This window comes from Anopheles stephensi, chromosome 3 (assembly GCF_013141755.1).
Source record: "Anopheles stephensi strain Indian chromosome 3, UCI_ANSTEP_V1.0, whole genome shotgun sequence".
In the NCBI taxonomy this organism is placed as follows: Eukaryota; Metazoa; Arthropoda; class Insecta; order Diptera; family Culicidae; genus Anopheles; species Anopheles stephensi.
Genome location: NC_050203.1, coordinates 3,948,200 through 3,973,112, shown reverse-complemented (window position 1 = coordinate 3,973,112; position 24,913 = coordinate 3,948,200). Strand labels below are relative to the sequence as shown.

Sequence of the window (24,913 nt, the reverse complement as noted above, 5' to 3'; positions counted from 1 at the left end):
CAACCAATGCGATGAGATTGTTCAAACGGGATTTTCTTTTTCAATTTCCAGAGTTCAAGAGTTTTGGGTCCCCCAGGAGAGTGGATTGGAGCCGATCGTAGCCAAACGAAATATTCCCTGCGTGCACATCATCACCTCACTGGACGAGATCGATCCAAAGGTGCCGGGCTACCAGCATTCCAAGACACAGGGCGGTTTCTGGACCGGGGCCGGTCTCGGACCCGCCGATGGAAGTCCTAGCAAGCGTGCGAAAGGACCGCGCCCGAAGGAGGGTGGCGATAAGAAGGGCAACTACTTTACCGGACCTCAGCTAAACAAGAAAGCGAATCGACCCTATTCGAATGGTGGGGAGGAGGCTGCTGGCACCAGCAATGGTGCGAACCGGGAGAAGAAAAATAAGGGAAAAGGCGGCAAGCCTAAGGATGGCGGAGGTGGTGATGGTGCTGGAAACCCGCGGAACAAGGGCAAGCAGAAGGATGGCAACAATCGGAAGAAGTCGAACGTTACTGAGGTGGGTGAACATAGTGGTGGTGGTGGTGGTGGTGCGGCTGGCGGAGAGAATAAAACCGACAATGGAGATCCACAGTAAGGATCTTACACCGATGCATGAAGAAGTAAAGTTTCAATAACACTCGCCCCCTTTTTTCGTGAAAGTATTGGATAAATGAATTTTTATTACCTGCTAATTCACGTACTGTACTTCCTTTCGTGTAATTGTATAGAGCTTTATTTAAACGTTGGTTTTCCTTCTTCTTGTTTTGTTTGAATATTTCGCTTTACCGTAGTAGTTTTGCATTGATTAACGAGTTCTGTATGCCGTTCCTACGCTGCAATGTTTCGCGGTCATTCTGACGCTCTGGCTATGATTTCGCTTGATGATTCTTGACGACGCTGACGTAGCACTGTGGTGGACAGTTTCCCTATTGGCATACGTGAATGAATGACTGTTGTTGCGAGTTGTCTCGAACTCCTTCTCCTTACATGAATCTCGGAGGTGTGATGGTTTGGGGAAATGCGTATCGAAATGGCGTGTAAAAGTAATTCGTTCGAGAGCAAGTGTAAGCTGAGGTTAAAATTAATGAAATTCGATTGTCAAACAAAAATCCAAAAAATCCTTCAAATCCTTACCCGGATCCTTCACACGTGGTGGTGGTAATGCGAAACGTGCACCCCTTTTTTGCCCATTTGTCCATTGAGTAGCATTATATGTTTTGTTTTGTTTGTTGAAACGCTTCGTCAAAACTCGTCCCTCTTCCCTTTCGTACCGAGTGTGGCTTTCATTATTGCTTTGAACATGAGGATCGATCGGTATGCTTTAACGCTCGCTAACTTCAATCTCGCAAGGAAAGTAAAACCGTGGCATTTGACGGTTATATGCTTTGTTAAGATTCGCTTCGCTAATCGGTACGATGCTTTTGGTTCGCGTGTTCCCTTTCCTCTTCCGGAAACGCTTACATAGTGTCCGCTATCTGTGTTCCTCCATACTGCGCGCACCTATTATTGTGTCTGTTTGTCTGTGTGTATGTGTTTTCTTGTTGTGAATTTGTTCAATTAAATAATAGCTTCACTATTTATACACGTATCATATGTATAGGTATGTTCATTACATTATGAGTGTTCCTTTATGTAAATGTTTTGCTTTTGTTTTGTTTTTAATATCCTTTGCTATAAAGTTGTTGCTGGGATTTGTTTTTGTTTTGTTCATTATATATTCGCACACATGATCAACTACCACCACCGCCGTACAACACACGTCTAGCCTTTCTAGCCGTCCGGATTCCGTTTTTCTTTTGCTTCATGTAGCACGCACGCACACACACACACACGTGTAGAGTCGGGAACTATATAGTATGGATTCTACAACACGGAAATACGATTACTAAAAAGATTGTTGCAATCCCTCGTGTGGCGGCCGCGCACAGTTGGTTGGTTTCGCTATGTTAAACAAATACTGTTCCCCACCCCCGTTTGCTGTGGCTCCGATCTACCGAACCCCACCGTGCAGGGAGTGTGCGACGACGATCGACGGCCGTTGAGAATCGCCGTGTGCGGAGAGAAGGTTGTGATAGCTACTGCTGGTTTGTTCACATCGAATAGTCGCATTCAAAAAATGACGAACAATGACACTACACTGACACACGCGCTCACTGCGCGCCCTTGGCGTTAGCCGAGTTGCAGGTTTAGGCTTCACTTTCGCCGGGCGTCAGCTCACATTCCGGAATGGGAACGATCAGATTTTCCTTCGACATGAGCGTGTACTTCGTGACGAAGTTGGTAAACCGGAGACAGAGCGATGTCTCGTCCTCGAACTCGTTGAATATTCGCCGATGGTGGAAGTAGGCGTGCGAGAAAATTCGATACACCCGGCGACACACCGAACCTAGCTTCGCTACCGACGAATCTTTGATGGACACCCTGAGGGGAAGCAAAAGCAAAATGTATGAGCACATCGCGAGGACAAGCGGTTTTGTTTTCTCCACCCGGAAGAAGCTTACCTGCTGGGGAAATACTTATTACTATTCAACAAGCATGCAGCACCATCGAGCGTGTGTCGGGTGTAATCGATGGCCGGACACTCTTTGGGCGTTTTGTGTGCCGCACACAGGAAAATCCACTGCTCGGTGGCGGTCATCTGGGTGCAGGTGGCCGGAAAGCACTGCGTCTGTAGCCGCACCGCGAGCCCGTTCAATTCCATGCAAAATTGTCTGCAAAACAAGAAACATTGACGGCCACCACCCAGCGGGTGGAGGGCGGTTGTTAACGTAACGCTACGAGCATTGCGAAACAGCCTGGACTGTGTTGCGAGCTGGAGGTTTTCCAACCACACTCTCCCGCCATCACCTACCTCAGGTGCTCGTACTTCCACACACCCTCGTCCTGCCCGTCTGGCATCGTTAGAATTTGGTCCACATTCGACGGGTCCTTCTTGATCATCTGCTGGATGTACTGCTGCACGGCAAGCGTGCTATCCATCTCCTCGAACACTTCATCGGCCCAGTTGGAAAAGTCCTACAATCAACATAAGCATAACAAACAATTAGAGCGCTGCTTCCGTCTGCACTGATAGCAGCACCGATCGATCCCATTATACGCTGCTGTGGAAGGGGAAGTTCACTTTCTCATCACAACACAACGGAAGCCAGTGGCGAAAGTTGGGCGCTGGTTTTGGGGCGCTTACGGGTGGGGGATGCGAAATCCAACTACACCCCGGGTGAGATTCGGTTCTTGGGAAGTTGTTTTCGCATTTGAGCCGTCCGTTTTACGTACCTTTGCCTTTGTTCCGGGTCTGTTTCGTCGCAAAATTGTGGAACCGTCAGCCATCTTCATGATTGAAAATTATCTTCTTGCTGTTCTTGTTATTATTGTTATTGGTTGATGGATAGCTTTCGTTGTCAAAGTGACAGCCAGTTTGGGGGCATGTTTAGCAAGTTGGGTTGAGTTCTGCAAACAGAATTTATTTTGGGGTTTGTGAATTATTTTGGTATTTTTCGTGAAAATCATTGCAAACATGTGTGGAAAGGTAATTGGATTGATTATTTGATTGTTTTGGTTTCATTTACCCGTTATTCCAATGCAATTGTTTTTAATTTACAGTAAAACGTTTTGCATGTACCACCGAAGCGTTTCTTGAAGCGTTCGAGCTGAGCTTTTCGTATGTAAGAGTGTGTGAGTGTAAAATGCGCTTCTCACTGTGGCGGGAATTGAGTTGAAAACTTCGAAATGTATTCCAAATAAACGATTTTATACAAGCTCAGTATTAAGTTAGACATAACAATCATTTGACAACCTAAATATTTAAAATGAGCTTCATTTAAACAATTGTTTCAGTACAATCAATATGGTAAATGCGAGTCTTTCACAACGGCTGCATTAACAAATAATTTAGATCAGGTTCTATTTCGAGTGAACTGTTCTCGAAACAACAAACATAACATTCTCGAATGGAAACACTCCAGCTAAAAACCCTCTCGATTCTTTTCGCAAATGGAAAAGCAATAGTGCAGAAGTCCTTTCAAAGCAGATTTTGCCGGTCAGGGGGGTTTTAAGGTTATCCAAAGCAAACAGCTTTTCTTGTACGTCCCTTTTTTTTGCTTTGAAAGGTGTGTGTGATGGTTGTTGTTGTTGTTGCTGCTCTAAACATTCGCAGTTCGCTCGACGCTTGCCATAGTCACCTAAAGGGAGCTCAGGGTCAGCCAGCAGCATCAACACCAGTAGCAGTCATTAGTTACGGATCAATGAGGAAGGAAATGAAAAGCTAGCCAGGCGTTCCCAGGTATCATCGGGCACATCGTTTATGCCAGGGTGCGTAAACAAATGTAAAGCCTTTGAACAACATCTGTGTTTTTTTCTTCTTTTTTCCCCCACCGTCAATGAGTCAATGAGCTGGTGGGATCCACGTGTAAAGAAACCCAAAATGGCCGGGGTTTGGTTGGTTTGGTTGCTCATTTGTACGGGCACTAAATGACCTTCATCACAAGGGCGGATAAGTAGGTGATGTTTTGTACAAATCTATTTTTCGATATCACCCAGTTAAACGAGCCAAGGGAAGGCTATCAAAAAGTAATGGTAAGTTTTTAATTGTGAGCGGTAAGTATCGTCCAAGTACAGAATAACTATTAAGTTGTACGAAGTTTTTTTTTTTTGATGGAGAAGAAATTAAATGCGAACAGGAAATTTTCCTTCACTCATCCCACCTGGGGTTTTCAAAGAATCGCCAGCAATTAGAAGTGCCTGATTGCAGATCCAACAGTGGATGTCTGATACTGATGAATGCTCTCTGAATAGGATTAATTAATGGGTAAAGTTTGTATTTTTAGAACACTGGACGGAACTCGGAACAGTGCGAGAGAGAATGACAGGGAAATAGTAGAAGAAAGATGATTTACGCCTTTTCGTTTCTGCAGCTCTACTTCTATTCTTTGTCGTTTTCCTTCCCAATCGATGAATTATGTTTTAAACTAAATTAACCAAACTATTAAATCACTTATTAGTTGGTAACAAAAATGTTTATTGAGCTTATGTAATGCGTACTGCATAACTTTAAGCGTTTTTATTAAAAAGTAAGTTTTACCAAGCTACTAGTATTTTTCACAGCATTTCTTGTGATCATTCAGCTTTAAATTCCTATCGGTAACTTATGGTAACTTCCTCGAATACTTCCTGGAGCTCCATATAGCAAATTAGTTGCTAGGAGGACATTTTTTTGCTGTATCGGAACCCTCAGTGAAACCCACTTAAGACCCATTTTTTTCCGGTGCCTGTCCCAATATCACCCACGATGGAGACATTCTTCAAAGTAATGGGAAAGTAATTTCAACTTTCCGGTGTCCGTTTCCAATCGGTGTCGAATTATGGTGTCGAAGTTTTAGCCGATCCACGGTTTAGTGGTCCGCAAAAAATTGGATACATCGGCTGCAGCTAGAGCACCGGCACGGGCCCAGTATCCTTCGATACCGAACCATCCCTGGCTGAACATTTGGACCAGAACTTTTAAAACTGAATCATGAGGGCCTTGTTACGTCCCGCTCGGTGTGCGTTTGTTGGTGCTGGGTGCTGTCCTGCCCTGTTTTCACGGTGAAAAGTTTCTGTCCCTGGCCGGCGCCGTCAGTATCATCCGAGGATTAGTGTCCTAATTGTTGACTCCCTTTGCTTTGTCTTTATCCACCCGGAATGGATAAAGCGAGCCTCGCACCGGTAGCCCTGGCAGAAAGGTAGAAAGAAAGCACAAGTTGATGTTCGATAATTTTCCATTAGGGATTCATTTTGTCATCAGAACCCTGTGGACAGTACGCAGAAAGGAACGCATAAAGAAAGGAGGAAGACACAATAGAAGTTGGGGAGTTTCGGATAAGGTCAGGAGGTTTTTTTTCTTGAATTCTCACTCTCCAGTTGTCCTTTCCGTGACTCATCGCACACATCGGTTCGGGTTTTGCTTTCTACGGGTTCGTCCTAGTTCTCCATTAGCTGACGCTACTCGTAATTACGTTCGATTTCGTCACCGTGAAGGTTTTACAGAAACCATCCTAGGAACGGTTGGTTTCCACCGTACATCTGGAAAAAGCTTCCTGCGAAGAACCTTCCTTTTGTGGTAGAACAGATTCGACAACGCACGTTCGCGAACGTAGCATGTTGTACATGTAGCTGTGGGAGGTTGTGTAGCTTGATGTAATAAGAGAGCAGCTGCCTGGAACATGATGCAGCCGAAATGCAGTTCTCGTTCCTGCTGATAGGTTTATAGACAGTGAGTAACAAACGTTTGAAAAGGTCCTGCTCAGGGAAATTCAGTATACTAACTGTCGGATTAAAGAGAAATTCGTCTGAATGTATTCTATTTGGTGATGAATACCAATTAACTTATGCAATTTTCAGTCAACAGTGTAATATATTAATATTTAAAATACTATTTTCCAGTTCTAGGAAAATTTCGTCAGTGGAGGGAAAACTAAACTGCATTATGGAGCGCACTTGAGCTACTTTCACTTCTGGAAACAGAGTGTAGGTTTTGTAGCTCATCATTTGAGATGTAAGCGCACGGTACATGTAGATTCCTCCACGGAAAAATCCCATCCCAGAAAGGCATGTTCTTAGTATTCCAGTACACGATGTGGTAGCTTTCCCATTTTCAACTGAAATCTACCACATGACAGCTCCATCCCCGGGAATGTATGCAGTGTATCCCCAATCTATGTAGCTTCTTGAAAAATTAAGCCATCGATACTACAAACACTGCAACTAATGAACGGCAAACAGTGGCCCGACACTTTTGATGATCGAAACATTTAGCTCTCATCGTTCCGGAGTGCGCCCAGAGACACATACCGTACGGCGAGGGATGGCTTTTGTTGTTTTAGGACGCTCTTCAAAGGCGAAGACTGGGGCACGTTTGGTGGCGCCCTCCCCCCCAAAACCTTCTTATCGCTCGATGGCCAGATCTAAAGTAAATAAACGATTATCTTAATTTGCTTAACCGTGCGCATCCGTCAAGAACCAAGGTGGATGCTCGAGTGTTGGTGCGATGTCTTTGAACCGTAGTTTAGTGGCGGTGGACCCGACCGTGACGGCTGGAAACAGGGGAAACCCGGAGCTTTAAAGTGGCATAAAAGGATTAACCGGTGGCGGATTATACGGTGTTGTATTGGAACTACTGTTCCATCAGGGAGGGGGGCATCAAGGGAAGGTGCTTGTGCTCTGTATTTGCCGAGCGTAAGAAAATAGCAAACATCCGGGCGCTAGGTTCAACTTTCGGATGTGCCTGATGGTTTTGGGCGGATGCTAACCGAATTAGGCAACGCGTTAGGCAACGATAACATGATTTAAAGGCGAATTATGCCTTGATTTGTGAGGATAGCAGCACCCCTACTCGGCCCGGTTGAGGATGAAGATGCGCTCGCTGAATTGTTAAGCCCGCTGAAATGGGATTACTCCAAGTTCGTTAGGCCTGGCAGCAACCAGCACCAGGTTTCGAAATTTATAGCTGTGAACCGTGCGGACGATCCTGCTTACAGGTGGTTTATGATGTGCTGTGCTTCATTGATTGCTTTTCCTTGGCGGGCCGTATTCGATTCGGCTCGGTACATCTCGTACACCGTGTGTGCCACTGTCGATAGCTGTTATTTGACGGGTGCCGTTAGTGAGTAACGCCTCGCAACAGGCGCGTGTCAGCTGTTACGGCAGCCTGGTGAAGCGTTGTTAATCAACCGGAACAATGAGTTTCACACGCTTCGATCTGGTGGTTGAGAAATGTGGCGTAAAATAGTATTTTTGTACACATTTTCACATATTGTGTTCGTTTTATTTGAATTTACCACCAAATAATGCAGACAAAGAAACGATACCTCACGTATGAAATATTTTGCATAACTTTAGGCGTCCCATTAAAATGCTCCTGAAAGTATGCAATCTTCGGTATGTTTTTTTTTAAATGGAGTTTTTTCCCCTCTGCTGTAGGTTTTTACCTGATCCATCTGCCCCATCTGCGACCTGTCTGTGCTTGCGTGTTTATTGAACTGCATAAAGTACGTTCCAGCTCAATCACACCAGCAGCAACACACCTTGGTGGAGATTTTACGCTCGCACTGGGTCGCGTTTTATTTTATTATCCGCACAGTATTAAAACATCATAATTTCCAGCCATGCAGGCAATGTAACCATGCTCCACCAGTAACCGGAGCCAGAAGCTTCAATATTCCAATCAATTGCGCACATCGACTGTGTCCGGGTCCGACGCAAGCTATGCGTATGCTGAGGTAAATAACGATTACAACGCTAAATTCCTGACGTGTCTGGTGAGCATCTGGCATTTGCTGGATATCATATCACACGCTTTATGCATCCACGCTGTATTTTACTATTTTGACTTTGCATTCTGCTCCATTTGCATTAGCAATCGCCATATCGATGGAATCGGTATGAAACCATATTGCCCTCTGCATGGTACATGTTCATTGTACAGCAAGCAAACGCAACGGAAGCAGATAGAATCTGTGACCTTTTCTGCGCTTGTTTTTTTTTGTGGTTGTCTCAGTTTGAACCTGGAAAGCGTTTAATTAGATTTTTTTCCAACACAGTTCCACCTACACGACTGACTGGTGCCAGGTGCATGCCTTTGTCCCGTAAGCCACAACTGGAGCCGCAAGCAGAGACGGGCAGGATTACATTAAGCAGAATGAGTTTGAAGAGTGCTGCAATGTATTTGCAATACATTATCCTGGCGTTGGCCGTATTCGGTGTATGTGTGTGTGTGTGTCTTTTTTGTGTTGCTTTAAGTCCCCCTTCGGTCAGTTTATAGTTATGGATTCTACATTTTACATTTTCAACACGTTAGGGGCTGCTGCCTCGTTTTAGTTATCCCCATATTCACCATTTATTACGGAATTAAAGTTGGAATAGTAGTCGGTAACATTTAAAGTAAAATGATGTGCCCGCGCATTAATACGTAAAATTATAGCACACTTTTTACCCGACCCAGGACACACACTAATTGCACTTTGCTTGCTCTCCTTGGCACAAATTGACACGCGAACCTTCTAATGCGCTAACCTGTTGACTGTTGCAATGCTACACGACGGGCCGGCTGATGGGAATGGAGCAATGTGAGCCAAGTCCGGTGTTTAATTCTTACCCATTTGCCCACTTCCGGTTGCTTTCCGGTGGTGCAGCTCGGGCGAGGGTGCTGATTAGCATTTAGATTAAAGCAAATTATGGCCGCATGAATTAGCGGATCGGGACGTACACTAGCGCGCGTTCCGGTACGCATAAAGCTTTCCGTGTGTGTATGTGTGTGTGTGTGTGTTGGTATGGCTGGGAATATAATTTCGTTGAGTGTGTCGTGGGCAATGGTCAGGGAAATGCTGTTCCTTTTGATGTGCTGCAGGAAAGGGAAAATATTATTTAATCCTATACAGTGATACGCCGTTCTATTGAGGAGAGCATAATAAGGAAGTTTTAATACTGGAGTTTTTTTTTAAAGGAATAACTTATAATAAAAGATTCGAAGTAGATCTCATCGGATAGAAAGGACCAAATCAGCTTTGTATGAAGCAACGCCTGAAATTATGCAATTTGCATCTCACATACTTTCTTTTCCTAGTGCTAGGTAATAAAACTACTTTATTAACATAGAAAATTGTTTTAAAACCTCTGAAATATTCTTTACACTTAATACCTCCAACACAATTTATATTAAAGCTCATATTCCCATTCGAATCCTTGCGTCATCCTGACTCTCGCGCGGAAGCCATAATCATGGTGTTAATGTCCGCAAGCTATCCATATTCGATGGTGCATATTTATACGCGGCGAATGTGGCAACTTTGTAGTGACCGTGCAATGGGGACACAGAAACCATTTTTGATACGTGTCTTAAATCTCGAATGCATCAAAGTGTGGAACTCACGCGTCGTTTATAGCATCGTAATGAACTTCTTTTGTGCTGCCACGCCGGACGATGGCTGCATGTGCGTCATTGCAAAGGCCGGAAAAACTGTTTCCCTGTCGAGTGGAAAATGGTGTGAAAATTATCACCTGATGCAGAGGCAACAGTTTGCAGGGCAGGTTTCGCGCTGGTATTTACTCATACATCAAGCCGACTGATAATTATTTTAAACCTTCTTATACGTTGCCAATGCGACTTCTGTCTTTAAAAGACTCGCTGACTCTTCACGGCCAATGCGTTTTTCACCCAAAAATTTTTGTTAAAACTGATTCTGTGAAGTGTAAAAGGATTCCATTTCCATGCTTCGGTTAAACGAACGACGACTCCCGCACCGAACCGAATCACCATGAATCGAAAGCAAACAGCTTTCGGGAACTAATCTGTGCCATTTTCTCGAAGCGCACATACACCATTACCTGCAGCCGGGCGTTTCCCCATGCACCAGCTGGGGTGCAGTAATCCTACTCCCAGATCGTAATGCCACAAGTTAAAAAACGAACTGAAGAACGGAAGACGCCATCACTGGGATAGGGAAGCCGGAAACTCTCCGGTGCATCATTTGGTGGTAGCACAGTTCAGCACTCACGTCCGCTTTCGGGCTGGTTCGCTCGCTTAGTTTATTTTAGTGCCAGAACCCAGCACAGTACGGCCATCGCTGCTGTAAAGAAGAACTGTTGCAGAAACTGCGCTCATATTTGTTACAAGATGGAGAAGGTAGATTTGCTGCTGCTTCTTTTCTTTTTGGTGGAACTTTAGCAGCACAACTAAAAATTGCATCCGTGCGGTATGTTTGAAGTGATAAGACTAGATGAAGGACGGTACTGGATATTGGACGGTGGATGGGCGAGAGAATCAACAATTTGCTACATTTTTTGAGCTGCCAAGGGTTTCTCACGGCACCGAATGGTGGTGCAGGAATCCATTTTAAGTTGTGTGGAATGGACTGTCTGAAGATGGCAAACATTCCTTCCAGTTCCAGCTACCTGGGATGTTATTTAGGGGATAGAATAGTGCAAGAGAGAAAATATTTACGAACGGCTTGTTTGTCCTCTGAAACTGAATAATGAAAAGCTTGCGCTGCCATTAAGCAAGAAATAGTTTGAAATGTATTCTGCCAAAAAAAAACGGGCGCATTTTGACATTTGTCTAGAGCTCTTTTGTTGCCCAAGGTAATCGGTTCTATTCTGCGGATGTGCACTGAAAAGCCAATGAGATTGCATGAAGACGTCACGATCGGACATCCACAGACACCTGGCTTGGATTTGGGCGATGTGGAAGGCAAGGCTGTGCGGTCAAATGGCGTGAAGTGTTCGGCAAGCGAACGACCCAGTGCTGGAGATGCGTCTTCACCGGGATTCTGGACGCGAACCCGTTCATTTGTCGTAAACCGATTGTCGAGCAGCAGCAGCAGCAGCACCAACTTCGAAGAAGAAGGATGATACAGCTGCCGCACGTCTGTCGCTGATAGATCCTCAGACAATTTGTTCACAACATTCAACCCTCTCTACAGCCAACCAACCAACCAACCAAGCAAGCCACCGCGCGGCAAGAGGGTATTCGGTACGTGCTCGGAAAAGTTTATCTACCATTCCAAATGAGAATGTAATTACTTTATTCTACGTTGTTTGTGCTTCGGTGTGCCCGGCTGCAGGAAACGGCACCCCGAACATGCAGCACCGCGCCGGGTATCGAAGAATGTCGAATTGTCGAACATCAAGCACCGTCGAGTCGAAGTCGAAACGTCGTCTTTACCATCGTCGTCGTGGTGGGGTACGGCGAGGACCAGATTCTTCTTGGTTCAATTACTTGTTCGATAAAGTTTCGCCAGAGCAAACGGGTCTGGTTTTGCAGCCGCGATGACTGTGCGAAGACTTTGGACGGAGTAAAAAGATCTAGGTTTTTGCTGGGCGAATTGCTTTTCGATATCTATGCTACGGGTGAAAGGGAAATCAATCCTTCCCCGCTTCAATGGTGTCATCAGATAATAAGTGTAATTTAGACGCGCAATGGAGGCAAAGAGCATCTGCTGTGTTAAGAATTCGTAGAAAAGATTTGTCGGATGGAATTGGTGCGTTGGCCCAAGGTGCCATAATTGAAATGAATGTGCCGACGATGGCAAATGGTGGATAAATCAATAAATGTACTCTTCATGTGAATGTATTCCGTCCAAAGTGCGTTGTAAATGTGTTTGAATGGCAGCTGCAGAACATTCCTGAACATTATTTCGAAGTGTTTCGTGGATTGCATACATTTAGGCACATTTATTCAAAATTTGTTAATTACCCCTAAAAGTATGCAAATAACATGTTTCCCTTGTTTTCCCTTATTTCCGAAGCGCGTCTAAACAGCATCAACCCCTTTTTCTTGACTGAAACCACAAAAACTAATTTGAAACGTGTTCGTAACAATCTTTTTACGATATCATTAGTTTCTCCTCGGCTACAAAAGCCAGGCCATGGGAAGAAAAGCGATTCTCTGCAATACCCTTCCCATTTTTAGCACAATCGCAGCTGACAGCTCCACAAACCCAAAGTGGCCACCACAGGCTGACGAAGAGAAATTGCATTGCACACAAAAAGAAAACCCCTGCCAAACCGAAACCCATCTGCTGGGGCGGCTTTGCTTTAGGTAGCACTTCCGGTTTAAGGAATTAAATGCATAATTTCATAATCCAATGGTAGGATGCGTCGAGAAGGTTTTGCTGCCCCGTTTTTCCTGTGCAATTACTGGAACAGATGATAAGCATTTTAAATTTTCATTCAACGTGGGATGGTTCTGAAGGGATAAAAATAACGTTTTCTATTCTCAGTGCCACTCACCGTGTTTTGGCGTTAAAAGGGGGAAATGGATTCTATAATGAAATTTGTGTAGGATCTCATCATAATGTTGAAGTCGTCTTTTTTTTTTAGAAGAGATCACGAAAAGAAGATCTTGAACGGGTTGACGGAAAATAGGGTGAGAGTGTTTTGTTTGATTGAAATACGTTCTGATTCGCAGCGAACACAGCAGTAAGCAGCCCTTCCTGGCTAATACAATGTGAAAAGAATAGTCAAACTGGACGCCCCCCCCCCCGCCCCAACTAAAATTGTTATTTATTTTCATAACAGATAATTTGTGGCAAAGAATAATGAGAACTGCTTTCTCTCTCTCTGCTCAGCAAAATTCTTCTTCAACCTTCCTCAGAAAGCATAGTAGTTCCTTCCCGAGCAGAAAACAGCAAATCTCGAGCGGCGGGATCAAAATTCCATAAGTTTCATAAACAACAATGCACCTCCAGCAACAACCCCGATTCCCGGTTGCCCCTCCGTGTAGGCTTGCCGACCGATGCAAGAAAGTTGCCATCTAAAAAGGATGAAATACGAAAGTTTACAGAAATGTTAGTGCGGAAAGTTTTGCCACCGTGAAGCAAGGGCCGTCATCATTTTTCCGGACCTACCCGGGACAAGAGCCGGGTGGAATCCTGGGCCGGGATGATTTGCCAGGAGAATTAAAGTGAGATTCCTTGCTGCCGGTGCCACCGTTTCCTGGCGAAATGTAGTGACGAAGAGTAGTGAACCAAAACAGCGTACGCTCGCTTTGTTTGAAAATATGCTGTCGGGGGCGAAAGGATGCTGCTGCGCTCGGCAATCGCTGGGAACGATCATTGTCGGTGGGTGGGCGTCAGCGGACGCCATTTTCCTATTAAGTGGTGGCTGCGTTAGTTTGGAGTGAAGTGGAGCAGTTGTTTTATGACTTGTCAGTCGCATCAGAACATCTTCAGCGCTGGAGTTCCACTTCGAAGAATTCGGTGCATCGGCCTGAACTGAACAGGAGCGTGACAGACGACGTTCTTCTGACGGTTTTGCCACTCGCCACGGGCGACAACTATTATTAATGCGATCTAACGTGGAAAAGCAAACCGTCCCATTCCGTTTGCCGGTGAGATATTGAAGCGGCGTGCTTTGTTCCGATGGGCGATGGCGATGTAAGGGCTGGTTCAAGCTGCTGCATGGATCGCCGTGGATCGAGTGGAAACTCTAAAGTTTGTCAATCTGTTAGAATGGAGATAAGTTTTTGGCGGTTAGTTGGGAACTAGTGGAGAGAACTCGGAACGTCTCAACGACAGTTTTGGAACATCTTGTGTTGTTGGCTTTAATGATTCAAAAGAGTGTCCTGAACGTTTCTATTTGAGCTTGGTAGTTAATTTACTTTAGAATATTTTTTATTCTTTTTTGCCTGTCTTTTTTTTTGGACAAAACCCGGATTAAACCCACCCGCTAACAATATCATCCGAAACAATGCAACGACTTTGGGAAAAAAAAACTTAAAGTATCCCTTTTTATCCCCCTTTTTTTGTTATTTCCTGCTGTCTTCGGGTATCAGTTGATTGATGTTGTTGGGTCGGGCCCACTGAATTCCTAATAAAGTGGACACAGTTTTGACAGTACCTTTCTTGCTTTAACGAAAGGTACAAGCTGTAATTTAACTTTTTAAACAACTTTACCTAGGTATTGAGGCTATAGGAATGGGAAAAGTTGACAGCTTTTTCGATCGGTATGCGTTACACCTGTGGAATGTGATGTTCGAAGAGTTGGTGTGGTTATTGTGGGGTTTTGGGGGGTTTTCCGATGCTTAGAGAAAAAGGGTTTATTTCAGCATTTTTACTGTTTGGATTCGTAATACAGGTTGGAATTTCAAATAGACATTTTCTTCCCCGGCAAAGTACGAGAAATGATCACAATTTCAACAGGAAAAATAGCTGTTGATGTTAATGAAATCATGCAAATTGCATATATTTAGGCGATGTGCTATAAAATTGGTTATTTATTTTTTCTCGCCTGAAAGTATGCAATCCCAGCCAACACGTTTTGAGGATTTGTTAAATATTTATCGGGGTGACTGGTGTAAATAAGCGCTAAATGTAATACTATTTTCACACTTTCTTTAAAATCAATCAAGAATACCAACCATAATCCTAAAAAAGTGGAAGCAACAGATTAACAATGAGCAAGCACCTCCAACCACTGATCCAGGTGATAAATTCAACCACCAACAGCCGCATTTGCGGTGTTAGTAAAATCAATAAAGACAGCACAGCACTTTTTAAAATCCCGCAAAACTTCGCTTAGTGTTCGTTTCCCACGGAAAGCGCGGGCCCCTTTTCCCACAACCGTTACGCCGTGCTACGTCATCGTCCTTTTGACGAGCCCTTCTACTTAAAAGCATTGTTATCCTGTAGCGAGCTAGCTTTTTACTTTGTTGTAAAGTTGTGTGGGTGTGCGTTTGTTTTTTGTCTCTCACTGCATATAAATGAGTGCTGCGACTCAAGGTTAGTGTTAGTCGGGCGGTGTGCTTCCATGGCCAAGATGTGTGAATGTTTTTACCACACACTTCCAACGTTTGTCCTAGTTTCTATGGCGCTATAGTTCTCCCCCTCCCCATATTGTGATGATATTTTGCTCGTCCGCTTTTCCTCGGAACCATGTTTTCTTTAACGACTTCAGACCGTTTAGCACCACATTAGGTCCGTGCTATGGTCGGGGCGAAGCCGTGAAGCCAGTGCCACCACCACCACAAATAGGGACTGAAACAAACACACCTCACTCAACGTCTTTCGATTGTGGTTGATTATTTATTTAAAGCATAATGATTTCCTACGGCACGGCTACAGCCCAACCGCTCACGGTAGCTCCGTGGACCGTGGTCCGCGGTTTCGAGTGGCAGACCACGGGAGATGATGAAGGCAACTTTTGTTATGAAGAATTAATCCCTCGCAGTCCCCTTTCTAGTGGCTGTTTGTCTACCGTACTTCTTTGTGTGGTTGGTTTGTTTGGTGGCGAAGCCGTGCGCGGGAAATGGATCCACCAACCTTGTCAATCTTTGGCCACACGGACACTCTCCGCTTTGCGTCGCCAGTTGATGACGCTTGTGTCGTCCTTGCGTGCAGCTGACGGAATGTCGAGAGGGTACGTACAGGTAGAACCGGAAAAGCCTGCAGATTAATGGGCGGATTTCCACGGTGAGAAATAGGAACGCGTGTCTGTCGCACGTTCTAGGAAAGACAAGTAGCGATGCGCGAAAGGTGATGCGAATTCCTGGAATGCTGATGATTGGGAACTGGACAGACGGTTCCGTGTTGCGACGTGATTTCCGCCATTTCTTCTGATGCTTCCTGCTTATCTTTTTGATTAAATATTCTACAGTAGAACAACAACATAAAGCTGGAAAACGGGAGTTTAATTGAATCACATGGAGCTTAAAACATTCTTAAACATAATGCTAACGCCACACCGACCATGAACGGGTTGAATGAGCCCTCGGTGATGAATTTCACCTGTAGCTGGAGCCAGATGGTTCGCTCACGACCTAGAATTCTACGGGAGAGTTTTGCGCTACGCTTACAACTCGCTTCGAGAGAGTGAGTGGCTCTAGCTGGAGTTACAGAGTACTTTCCGGAAATGGATATAGACGAGACTTGTTGGCACAGTGGTTCTTGTGAGGGACATTATTTCTAAACCAGTCCTCTAGTAGCTAATGCCTGTTTTAATGCATTGAACTATCGTCTGAATATGAGGTAAGGACAGTTGAAGATGTGAACTAACCGTGGCGAAAAATACCTTTCCTTGTCTCTTAACTGATTAAGCGCAAACCCGTCTTGGAAACGAACGCCTGTTGTCATGCAAAGAAATGATTCATGCAGGCTCCCAATTATGAAGTCATTATGTTAAAATCAGTGCTTGCATACATTCAGGCGCAGGGAATAAAAATCACACATTCAATGAACATTTTAAAATTATTTTTTTACAATTTCACAACAACACTTAACATTTAAAAAATATTAAATAGATTTGGTAGTTTTCGAAAGAAATCTTCAGAAAATATTGTATTCTGCACGATTTCAAATTTCGTTATCAAAATCCACGAGCAAAGGAGCATTGTCTCTCGCCATTTTCCTTACAACACAACTGTTCTCTCACACAGCACTCACTCTCGCGCAAGGATCCGGTCGCCAGACACGCTTTGTTTTCAACCCTGTTGAATGTTTGAGCCCTCAGCCAGCCCCAGGAATCGCACCGAGAGCAGCGATACGCAGAAACACGCAGGATAAATCTTATCAAAACCCGACGACGCCAACGACGACGACGACGGGCAAGCTGTTCGGGTTCGTCGGTGTGCAAGCTCACGAAGCGTCCGACACGTTCGGATGGCACGGTATTGCGCGCCTACTGCAATCCGGGCAACGGTGGTCCGGATCGTAGCGCCCGTCCGGTTTTATTAATTTTTTCGTTCGGTCGCCCTTTGGTTTGACACGCTCGCGCCAGCTGCTATAGTGGGGGCCGCCGCTAGCGGTTGCTCTCAGTTGTATCTGAACGCGCGCCCGGTGTAGACCGACACGCGGGCCTGCCTGAACGTTGCTGCTTCGTGTCCGTGTGGTAAAGCGTTACCTGTGCGTTACCGTGTGTGCGTTACAAAAGGGGCTCAGCAGCAACTGGTGCTGGCTCTGCCGTACCGAACGGTGCCACACCAGGGAGAGCTGGTTCGGTTAGTTCGGTTTAACGACAACGACGGTGCAGTTTGCGTTTTCTGGTTGTGTACTGGCTGCGTGTGTGTGTGGGTGCGTGCGTGTTTTTGGTAATTTGATGAAATTTTAATTCACTTCCGGGTGCCATTCGACGTGTGATTGTGTTGTGGCTTTTTTGTGTGTAGTTAACCTCTTCACCCTACCCCAAACCCTGGTACGAATCTCAGGAACAGGAAAGGTCAGTTTTATGGTTAGAGAACCCTATCGACGGTGCAAACGGCCAATCGATGCTCGCTTTGGTCACCTTGCGTGGTGGTTAAGGTTAAACGATAGATTCTTTCACCTTTTTGCTGCTCAGCAGCCAACCTCCATTATCCCCGCAAGCTAAGCTAAGTACAACATTCGATCTAATTGCGACGGTAAATCAAAGTTATTAAACGTTGGGCGCTTCCGGGCGCGCGGGACACAGCATCGTTATCTGGTGAATACAAATTTTCCTCCAAGAAGTGGTGTGCAGGGTGCAAAAAAGCCTAGTGTGTGATTCAGTTTTAAAGCGCAACTTAGTGTTGAATATGGTGTAAAAAATGAAATAAATTTAGAAATCAAGTGTTTCAAATTTAAATTAGAAAAATATTGAAGCAAAAGTGGCTAAAAACATTACAAGATCTAGGTAAAAACATTCAAAGTGACATCCCTGAGCAACATACATCCATCCAGTGCTAAGCTCGTCACAATGTTGTGTCGTTGACAGCGTGATTCATAATTAACACTGTTGGGCCTGTCGGTTGTGTCCTCCGGCATCCGCCAGCCTGGTTCCAGCCGGATCATCCTTTGGGTAGCTCGTTAGCGTGTTAGCCCCTCAACATTACTTTTTTTCCGGGTAAGTTTGGCGCGACTTCCCCGTCCAAAAGGTGGTCGTTTCACCTTTATTTCCCCAAAACGTTTACTAGTGTGTGTGTGCGTGTGAGACTGTGACCAGCATCTATAGAGTTCAGAGCTAGATATAGGTCCCATCCATATCAATTACTGCAGAGACGCACGTGAATAATGTAGTGTGTGTGCGTCTCGGAAGGTTCTTTTTAGCGCGCGGGTTATCTGCTATTCCCAGTGAGACGGTTCCCTGTTTTGCGGGAATATTATTCGACTTTAATAGACCATCCTGGGGTGGGTGTGTTCTGGCTGGCAGTCGCACGTGAGAAGCAGACTGTAAAATATAGCATCTTTTAAGCGGACAGGGCGAAAAAAAGCGTTTTGTGTCAGTGTTGTGATCGAATCGATTTATCTACCCCGACTGGTGCTGCGATCTGTGGTCGGAAGTTAATGCCAAGGTTCTTAGGGGTGCTGCTGGTGGTTCCGTGCGTGGTGAACACGGCATGGCAGGAACGTATTAATACGCGTACAACACAGTGAGTGAGTAGGTGAACCTGTTTTTCCGTTCCCGGACCGCTTCTTGTGCTCTGTAAGAACCTCACTTGCAAGTGGTTTTGCGCGTTTGCAGCAGTGCAATAAAAGGGCAGTTGAATCGGATTCGGAATGAAGGGAACCCGAGCCCGAGAGAGCGCTTCCCGAGCGCGTCAAAGATTTGTTGCTCCGCATTTGGCAGCTTTAAAAGATAAAAAGTATGGCAGCATCTTAATTTTGGCCAAGAACTTGTCTGCAGGAAAAACGGTCGCTTGTGTCGTAAGCGGATGAGCTTTATACTACCAGCTGCAAGATGCTTCTTCGAAGGACAGCATAAAGCTAAGGTTGGCTGGGCTGGATCCCTCACGGGTGACGTTCAATATTGATGAGATTGAGAAGGCACATTTGGAAGAGATTATTTAAAGCTGCAGCAAACAATGTCGTAGGAAAAGGTGGATGGATAGGGTCTCGTTTTCCTTCCTTGGGACCTGCTCTTTTGGGGCCTGCTCGGCAATATGCTTTATGATGATAAATGAGCAGCTGTTGGGTGGGAAAGAAGTTGTAGCAGCGGGAAACATTTGATAAAGACTTCGATTAAAATAAATCAGATCGAGGAAAGCGCTTTTGCTCAGCGATTGAAACTTGGGCAGACGACAGAATGATGAATATAAAAACGAAAATAGAAAAGCGATACAAAAATCGCGACTCGAAATGTTCTTCTGCTGTTTCTTCAGCGCCTAAATGTAGATGAATAAAACGCACGCACAAAAAAAGGTATGATTAGACAGCATTTCATCGGGGGAAAAAACACTTTCACCACCCGATTCGCGCACTGTGCTTTGTGTCCGGTCATAATTTATTCAGCATCTGCCACGGTTCCTGTGCTTTAAGCTCGCCCAAACAGTTCCCCCGGCTGAATATCTAATCATTACACCTAGAGCTTTCCTTTCTTTGCGCTTCTTTCTTTGTGGCTTGGTGTGATTTGCTTTACCTTTTTCCGAGATGACTTAAGCCGTTGTGTGGGAAAGAGTTTCCTCGGAAGCGGTGGCTGGGTGGCTGGAGCTATCTCTCCTTTTTTTTGCGATGAATAATTTAGTCTCATTAATCTGAATCAAGAAATGCGTAACAATTGCAATAAATGAATGTAGCACGTTGTTAATTGTTTCAACACGACCAGGGATGTCACCTGGGGATCGTTTTATGACTGCTGTAGAGGTTTTAAAGTGTGTAAAGTTATGACAACTTTACGAGAATAGAGGAATATTTAAAGAAATTAAAAAGAATCAACTTTAAGAATAAAATATAAGAACCGAATAACAAATCAAATAGTTAAATGATCTTTCATTAGATAACTTATTAAAAGATTCCGGTATTCTCATCTGGAGAAGACAAGTCTCCGATAAAGGAAACAATTGCCATAAGCGTCTGAGTCCCGTTTTGAGAAGTGTCAATATTTGGTTAGCGATTAATTCAACCAAAACTCTCCAACTTCTAAGCAGAATGCTTCAGCACTTCATTTGGCAAGTCAATGAACGGCCCATAATTATCATAAAGTAACCAACCAGACGGTTCGCCACATCAGACGGCAATCCGTTTGGAGACACCTTCACTGGGAAGAAGCTGCACAGGTTTGTTGACAGTCGGCGATCGTTGCCGCGATGTGTATTATGATGTCATTAAGGTCATCGGTGGATTAACGCGCCACGCACGGCACGCGCTCCACATTCTGCGACCTCACCACTACCGCCGTGCCAGTTGCTGTGAGGCTTTATGTGATTTAAGGGAGAAGCATGCAAACTTCGATTACCCATGCACAAGATCATCGTCGCCGGTCGGCGTGTGCGTGTCCGTATGGGGGTGTAAGCAGTCGAACGAGTTTAGCTCGCGACCGCCTTCGCAAAAAAAAAACAACAACCACCACAACACCAAACCTGCTTTGCAAACAACAAAACCCACCCTCCGACGACGACGCAGCGCGAGGGCTGCCTGTTGCTGTTTGTGCTGTGGACGAGAGAGTTCGCATGTCGGCGTCATCGTTGGGGCTTTTTAAACCGAGGCAAAATGCGGCCGACTTCCCGTCTCGATAGCGGACGGCCGTGGTGTGGCCGTGGGTTTTGCAGTTCGAGTACCGGGCGAGTCTTGGCGGACGTTCACCAACTGTTACTAAAAACCACTTTTTCGGCACGGCTCCGTACTGGAGCGGTAGTTAACTGGCTTGGCGAAACTCATCCAAAATGCGATAAAAAAGGGATCAAACTAACTCTTTCCGAGGGAAAAAATCCATTTTCCATTGGCCAGCGTACGATACTCCACTCGGGAAGAGATTGATTTTGAAGTGATTCCCAACCGCGGTTCGTGCGTTTTATCCACTTCCTTACGATGGGCAGATTTTTTTTTCGTTTGCCTCGATTTAGGCGCAGCAGCCACCACCGTGCCATCCGTCCAATCGTTTGCATAGTGTACCGAGTGCCGGTGTTCCTTTACGCAGCAGCGTGAAGTTCAATGGCGACCATCACCCGTTTCATTAACTCGTTTAGCTTTAATTGCTTTCGCTTTAATTAAATTCTTCGCCCAAAACGCCGATGGTACGACGGCTCTGACAGCATCGATCGGGAAGAGGTGGATTTTGCGTGCGTTTTTTTTTGCTGCGGGGGCTAGCAAAAATCATTCTCGGAAGTTCTGGCTTAATGGCTGCGAGGAGTCGAGGATGCCTTTGTTATGAAGTGTGCTGGCCGTTTTTTTATCTCTATCCTCCTCTCCCGCGCTTCATCGCTGGACGATCGACGGCGTTTATCCACGCTAAATGCCCTTTGATGGATGCTAACGGACGAACGATGCGGCGAAAATGATGTTAGGGATAATTCATTTTCCTCCCCTCGCTCCCTCCAGGGTGGACCTAATGAGATATGATCGTAAACACGAAGCGACGGATGGAAAAGAATACAAATAACTCACTCGTGGACAGAAATTGAGAGCAGATTTGCATTGAAGAATGGAGATCTAAGTGGTTGGAAAATTTCACCTCAATTATTTAGACGATTTGATGCTAGGAATTAACCTGCATTTGTCTGGGCGGTGAGGTTTGTATCAGTTGGGAGGAGAAGAATCAAACACAAAAGGTTTATAAAGTCCCATAAAAGCTATGCAATGCGCTTAACAATATCCCTTTTTGTGTGGTAAAATGAGGTTGAGGAATTAACAGCCATCATTATCAAACCTCATGGCATAATTTGTACGACAAACGCTAAAGTACCTCGGGCCCTCAATTGAATCGAATTTACGAGAAAAACTATCAACTACCAACTGATTGTCTTCCGCGTGTTTTACCTTTGCCACGCGCCATTGAAAAGCCTTTGACAGTAATATCTAAAACGTTCCTTTATTGCACAAAAACAACTTCCACGTTTACTCCTGACAATCTACTGTCCACAAGGACCACTACTGACGTACCATTGTCTCTAAAGAATCATACAGATAACGCTGGGCCACTACCGTCAGACTCGATATCGACGGTACACTTTTACAACGCCGGAATGTATACAAATGATTTTTTCCTTCTCCCCAATTACTTTCTACTGCCTGCCTACTCAACCGTACCGTGGAAGATTGCCGTAAAAGGTGCATAAATAGGAGCCATAAAACGACGCATTCAATGTGATCGGTACCGTGGGTTACTTCGAAAGATGATTTCGTTTTTTGCTCCGTACAATTAATGTACTGCGTCAGTGGAATTAAAAGGGAACGAAATGGTACCTGGGTTGTTCTGTTCGGTATCCTTCCCTTCAATCAGTCTGGCTGGCCCACTGGAATTCCCCCGCCCGACAGCACCGCTTTTGCAGCTCCGACCGCACGGTGCATGCAGTGGCCAATTGATTCGAGGAACGGGGTTGGCTCACCTGGCACAAAAACTGTCATTGCCCATTGGTGCGAGCTGTCAAACGTGAGCGCGCGCCCCGAGTCGACATGATGCGCTTAATGCGGGAAAATTCAATCAACGAATCTCGGAGCCGGTGGCTGGTGATCGATCGATGAATATCGATGATAGCTGACAGTCGGTAATGAAGTGAACGGTGCAAGCAATCGGGAACTCACGCAAAAGTACACTATGCGAGTAAATCACACATACACACACGCGACGAACACTGCCGCAGTAACGGAATAAGTTTATTTTTGAGAGAAATATTTTACCTTTTATTATAAGCCATTTTGAAGCGTACAGCTACGTTCTATAATGCAATTTGTATGATTTAGCCATTTCCTTCAACAATACGGACAGAGAATGAGGTTTTTGAGGAGACCCCGGGCCACGTTTAAGTAAAATCCCTCTTTTAGGGCTAGTCCCGTAGGAAAATTGAATTAGGGTTACCCAAGATTGGCCCAGCGCGCATTGCCTTTAGCTTCATCAACACCGTCGCTTGACTCCGTGTTTGATGGTGGATCTTCTTTGGCTTGGTGTTGCTCCCATTAGGGGCCGCATTCTTTTGGTCCCGAACCAAAAAAAAAAAATCATCCTTCCAAGAACCCTATCTCCAAACATTTCTCCACACCACCAGCAAGATTCTTAGTCCCCTGGCCGAACGATGGCTAGAACGCACATTCCACCGACAGAGAGCGAGCGAGATGTTGGGAAGGAATTCCGACGGCATCATGATGACATTCGAATTTTGGCCGGAAGCAACCGGCTGCGAGGCGCGAAGCATTTCACAAGCCTTTCGTCGTCCCTGGGACAGATGCTTCAACCACCGGCGCTAAGGGTAGGATGTGGCGAAATTATGGCATTTTGAGGGTAAATTGAGTTGAGCGTAAAGTGGAGCCCGACTGAACCGGCAGCCAAGGGAAGAAGACATATCGACTAGGGACATACTTGAAATTGTTGTGTGTGTGTGTGTGTCACCAAAGTCTTCTAACGTTGGACGACCGGTTAGAAAGCGTATCGAGTGGCAAGGGCGAAAAAGTCTTTATTACTAGTGTATTTCAATGTCAGGAAAAAGCTGAATTAGCGTGAATTTATTGCAGTTCAAATGTATTTCAGCTAACGTTCTACCAAAAATGGATATTGAACTGTTTTTGCTAGGAAATTGCATACCTTTAGGCGTACGAAATGCAAGACAAGCAACGCCAAAAGTTATGCAAATGTTTGCCATTAGGATCAATCCAACATTTTTACAAGATTTTGAACAAATCAAACTTGTTTACCAAATGTGTAAAGTTTACTCAAAACAATTGTATGAAGGACGAGAACCGTTATAAAATAAATCTCTGGACAACAAGTTCACAAGAGTCGTTAACAGGAAATGATATCAATAATGCGCACCAGAACCTGAAATAACAATCCGTTTTGAGAGGTTTTTTGAAGCAAAGAAAACAAAAAAAGGGACTCCCCGTTGAGTTGCTCATTTTTTGGGTCAAACCAAGAAAAGACAGAATGACAGATAATGAGACCAAAATAGAACTCTTCCTGTGCAGTCGGCGCATGAAGAAATGAAGCAAGTGCCAGGAATAGCAATAAGATCATAGAAAGAACACAAACACTCGAAATGAAGTGAAGAAACTCGTGAAAGCGATGGATGGATGGAGTGTACTACTTTCCTTCCATATTGAATCGAATCATCACGATCACGGGGCTTTTCATCTCGTGTTGTGCCCTGCCCGGCCATTTGCCCGACCGGACGCACGAGGGAATGGCGAATCAAAGCCAAAACGAAGTCAAATTTATTCAGGATTACGACGAAATTGAAAATGAACAAATGTAAATGGCTTTACCTTCTTCGTTCGAAATTTCCCGTTCGGGGTTCGTTTGTACTTTTTCCGCCTTGTAGAAGATCAAAACTATAGGCACCGGGATGTGTAGCTCAGGTTCATTAGAACGTTGGAGGCCATCGAGGAATCGAAGGGTCGGCTTGAATCGAATAAAAAACTCGGGCCTAGGTCTCTCAGGACGCCATTGAATATAATGCTATCGAGCGGTGGGGCTCACACCGTGTGTGTGTATGTGTGTCGGTAGGTACATGATAGTCCATTTTTATTTGCTGGGCTGCGAAATGAGCTTCGCAAAGGGACCCATTCTTAGCCACGGT

The 24,913-nt window shown here is 45.0% G+C and overlaps 3 protein-coding genes across 5 annotated transcripts in view; 2 read left to right on the top strand and 1 right to left on the bottom strand.

Annotated features, from left to right (window-relative positions):
* Positions 1-699, top strand: part of LOC118510597 (ribonuclease P protein subunit p25-like protein) — a 28,831-nt gene extending 28,132 nt beyond the window's left edge. For both annotated transcript variants that reach the window (XM_036052604.1, XM_036052603.1), the window contains exon 3: positions 52-699. In XM_036052604.1, the coding sequence (XP_035908497.1) occupies positions 52-589 (538 nt within the window). In that variant the 3' untranslated portion in view covers positions 590-699. The remainder of the gene's footprint in view (positions 1-51) is intronic.
* LOC118510600 (MOB kinase activator-like 4) lies at positions 687-3,403 on the bottom strand. Its single transcript, XM_036052607.1, has 4 exons — positions 3,268-3,403; positions 2,846-3,009; positions 2,496-2,705; positions 687-2,415 (listed from the first exon to the last, which is right to left on the bottom strand). Exons 1-4 carry the CDS (start codon positions 3,325-3,327, stop codon positions 2,181-2,183), a joined length of 669 nt encoding a protein of 222 aa, XP_035908500.1. The 5' UTR covers positions 3,328-3,403; the 3' UTR covers positions 687-2,180.
* Positions 3,404-17,280: 13,877 nt separating this feature from the next.
* Positions 17,281-24,913, top strand: part of LOC118514493 (rap guanine nucleotide exchange factor 4) — a 108,387-nt gene continuing 100,754 nt past the window's right edge. The window contains exon 1 of one of the 2 annotated variants that reach the window (XM_036061416.1): positions 17,281-17,545. The gene's annotated coding sequence lies outside the window, so the exon portion shown is untranslated. The remainder of the gene's footprint in view (positions 17,546-24,913) is intronic. The other variant, XM_036061417.1, reaches the window with a different exon arrangement.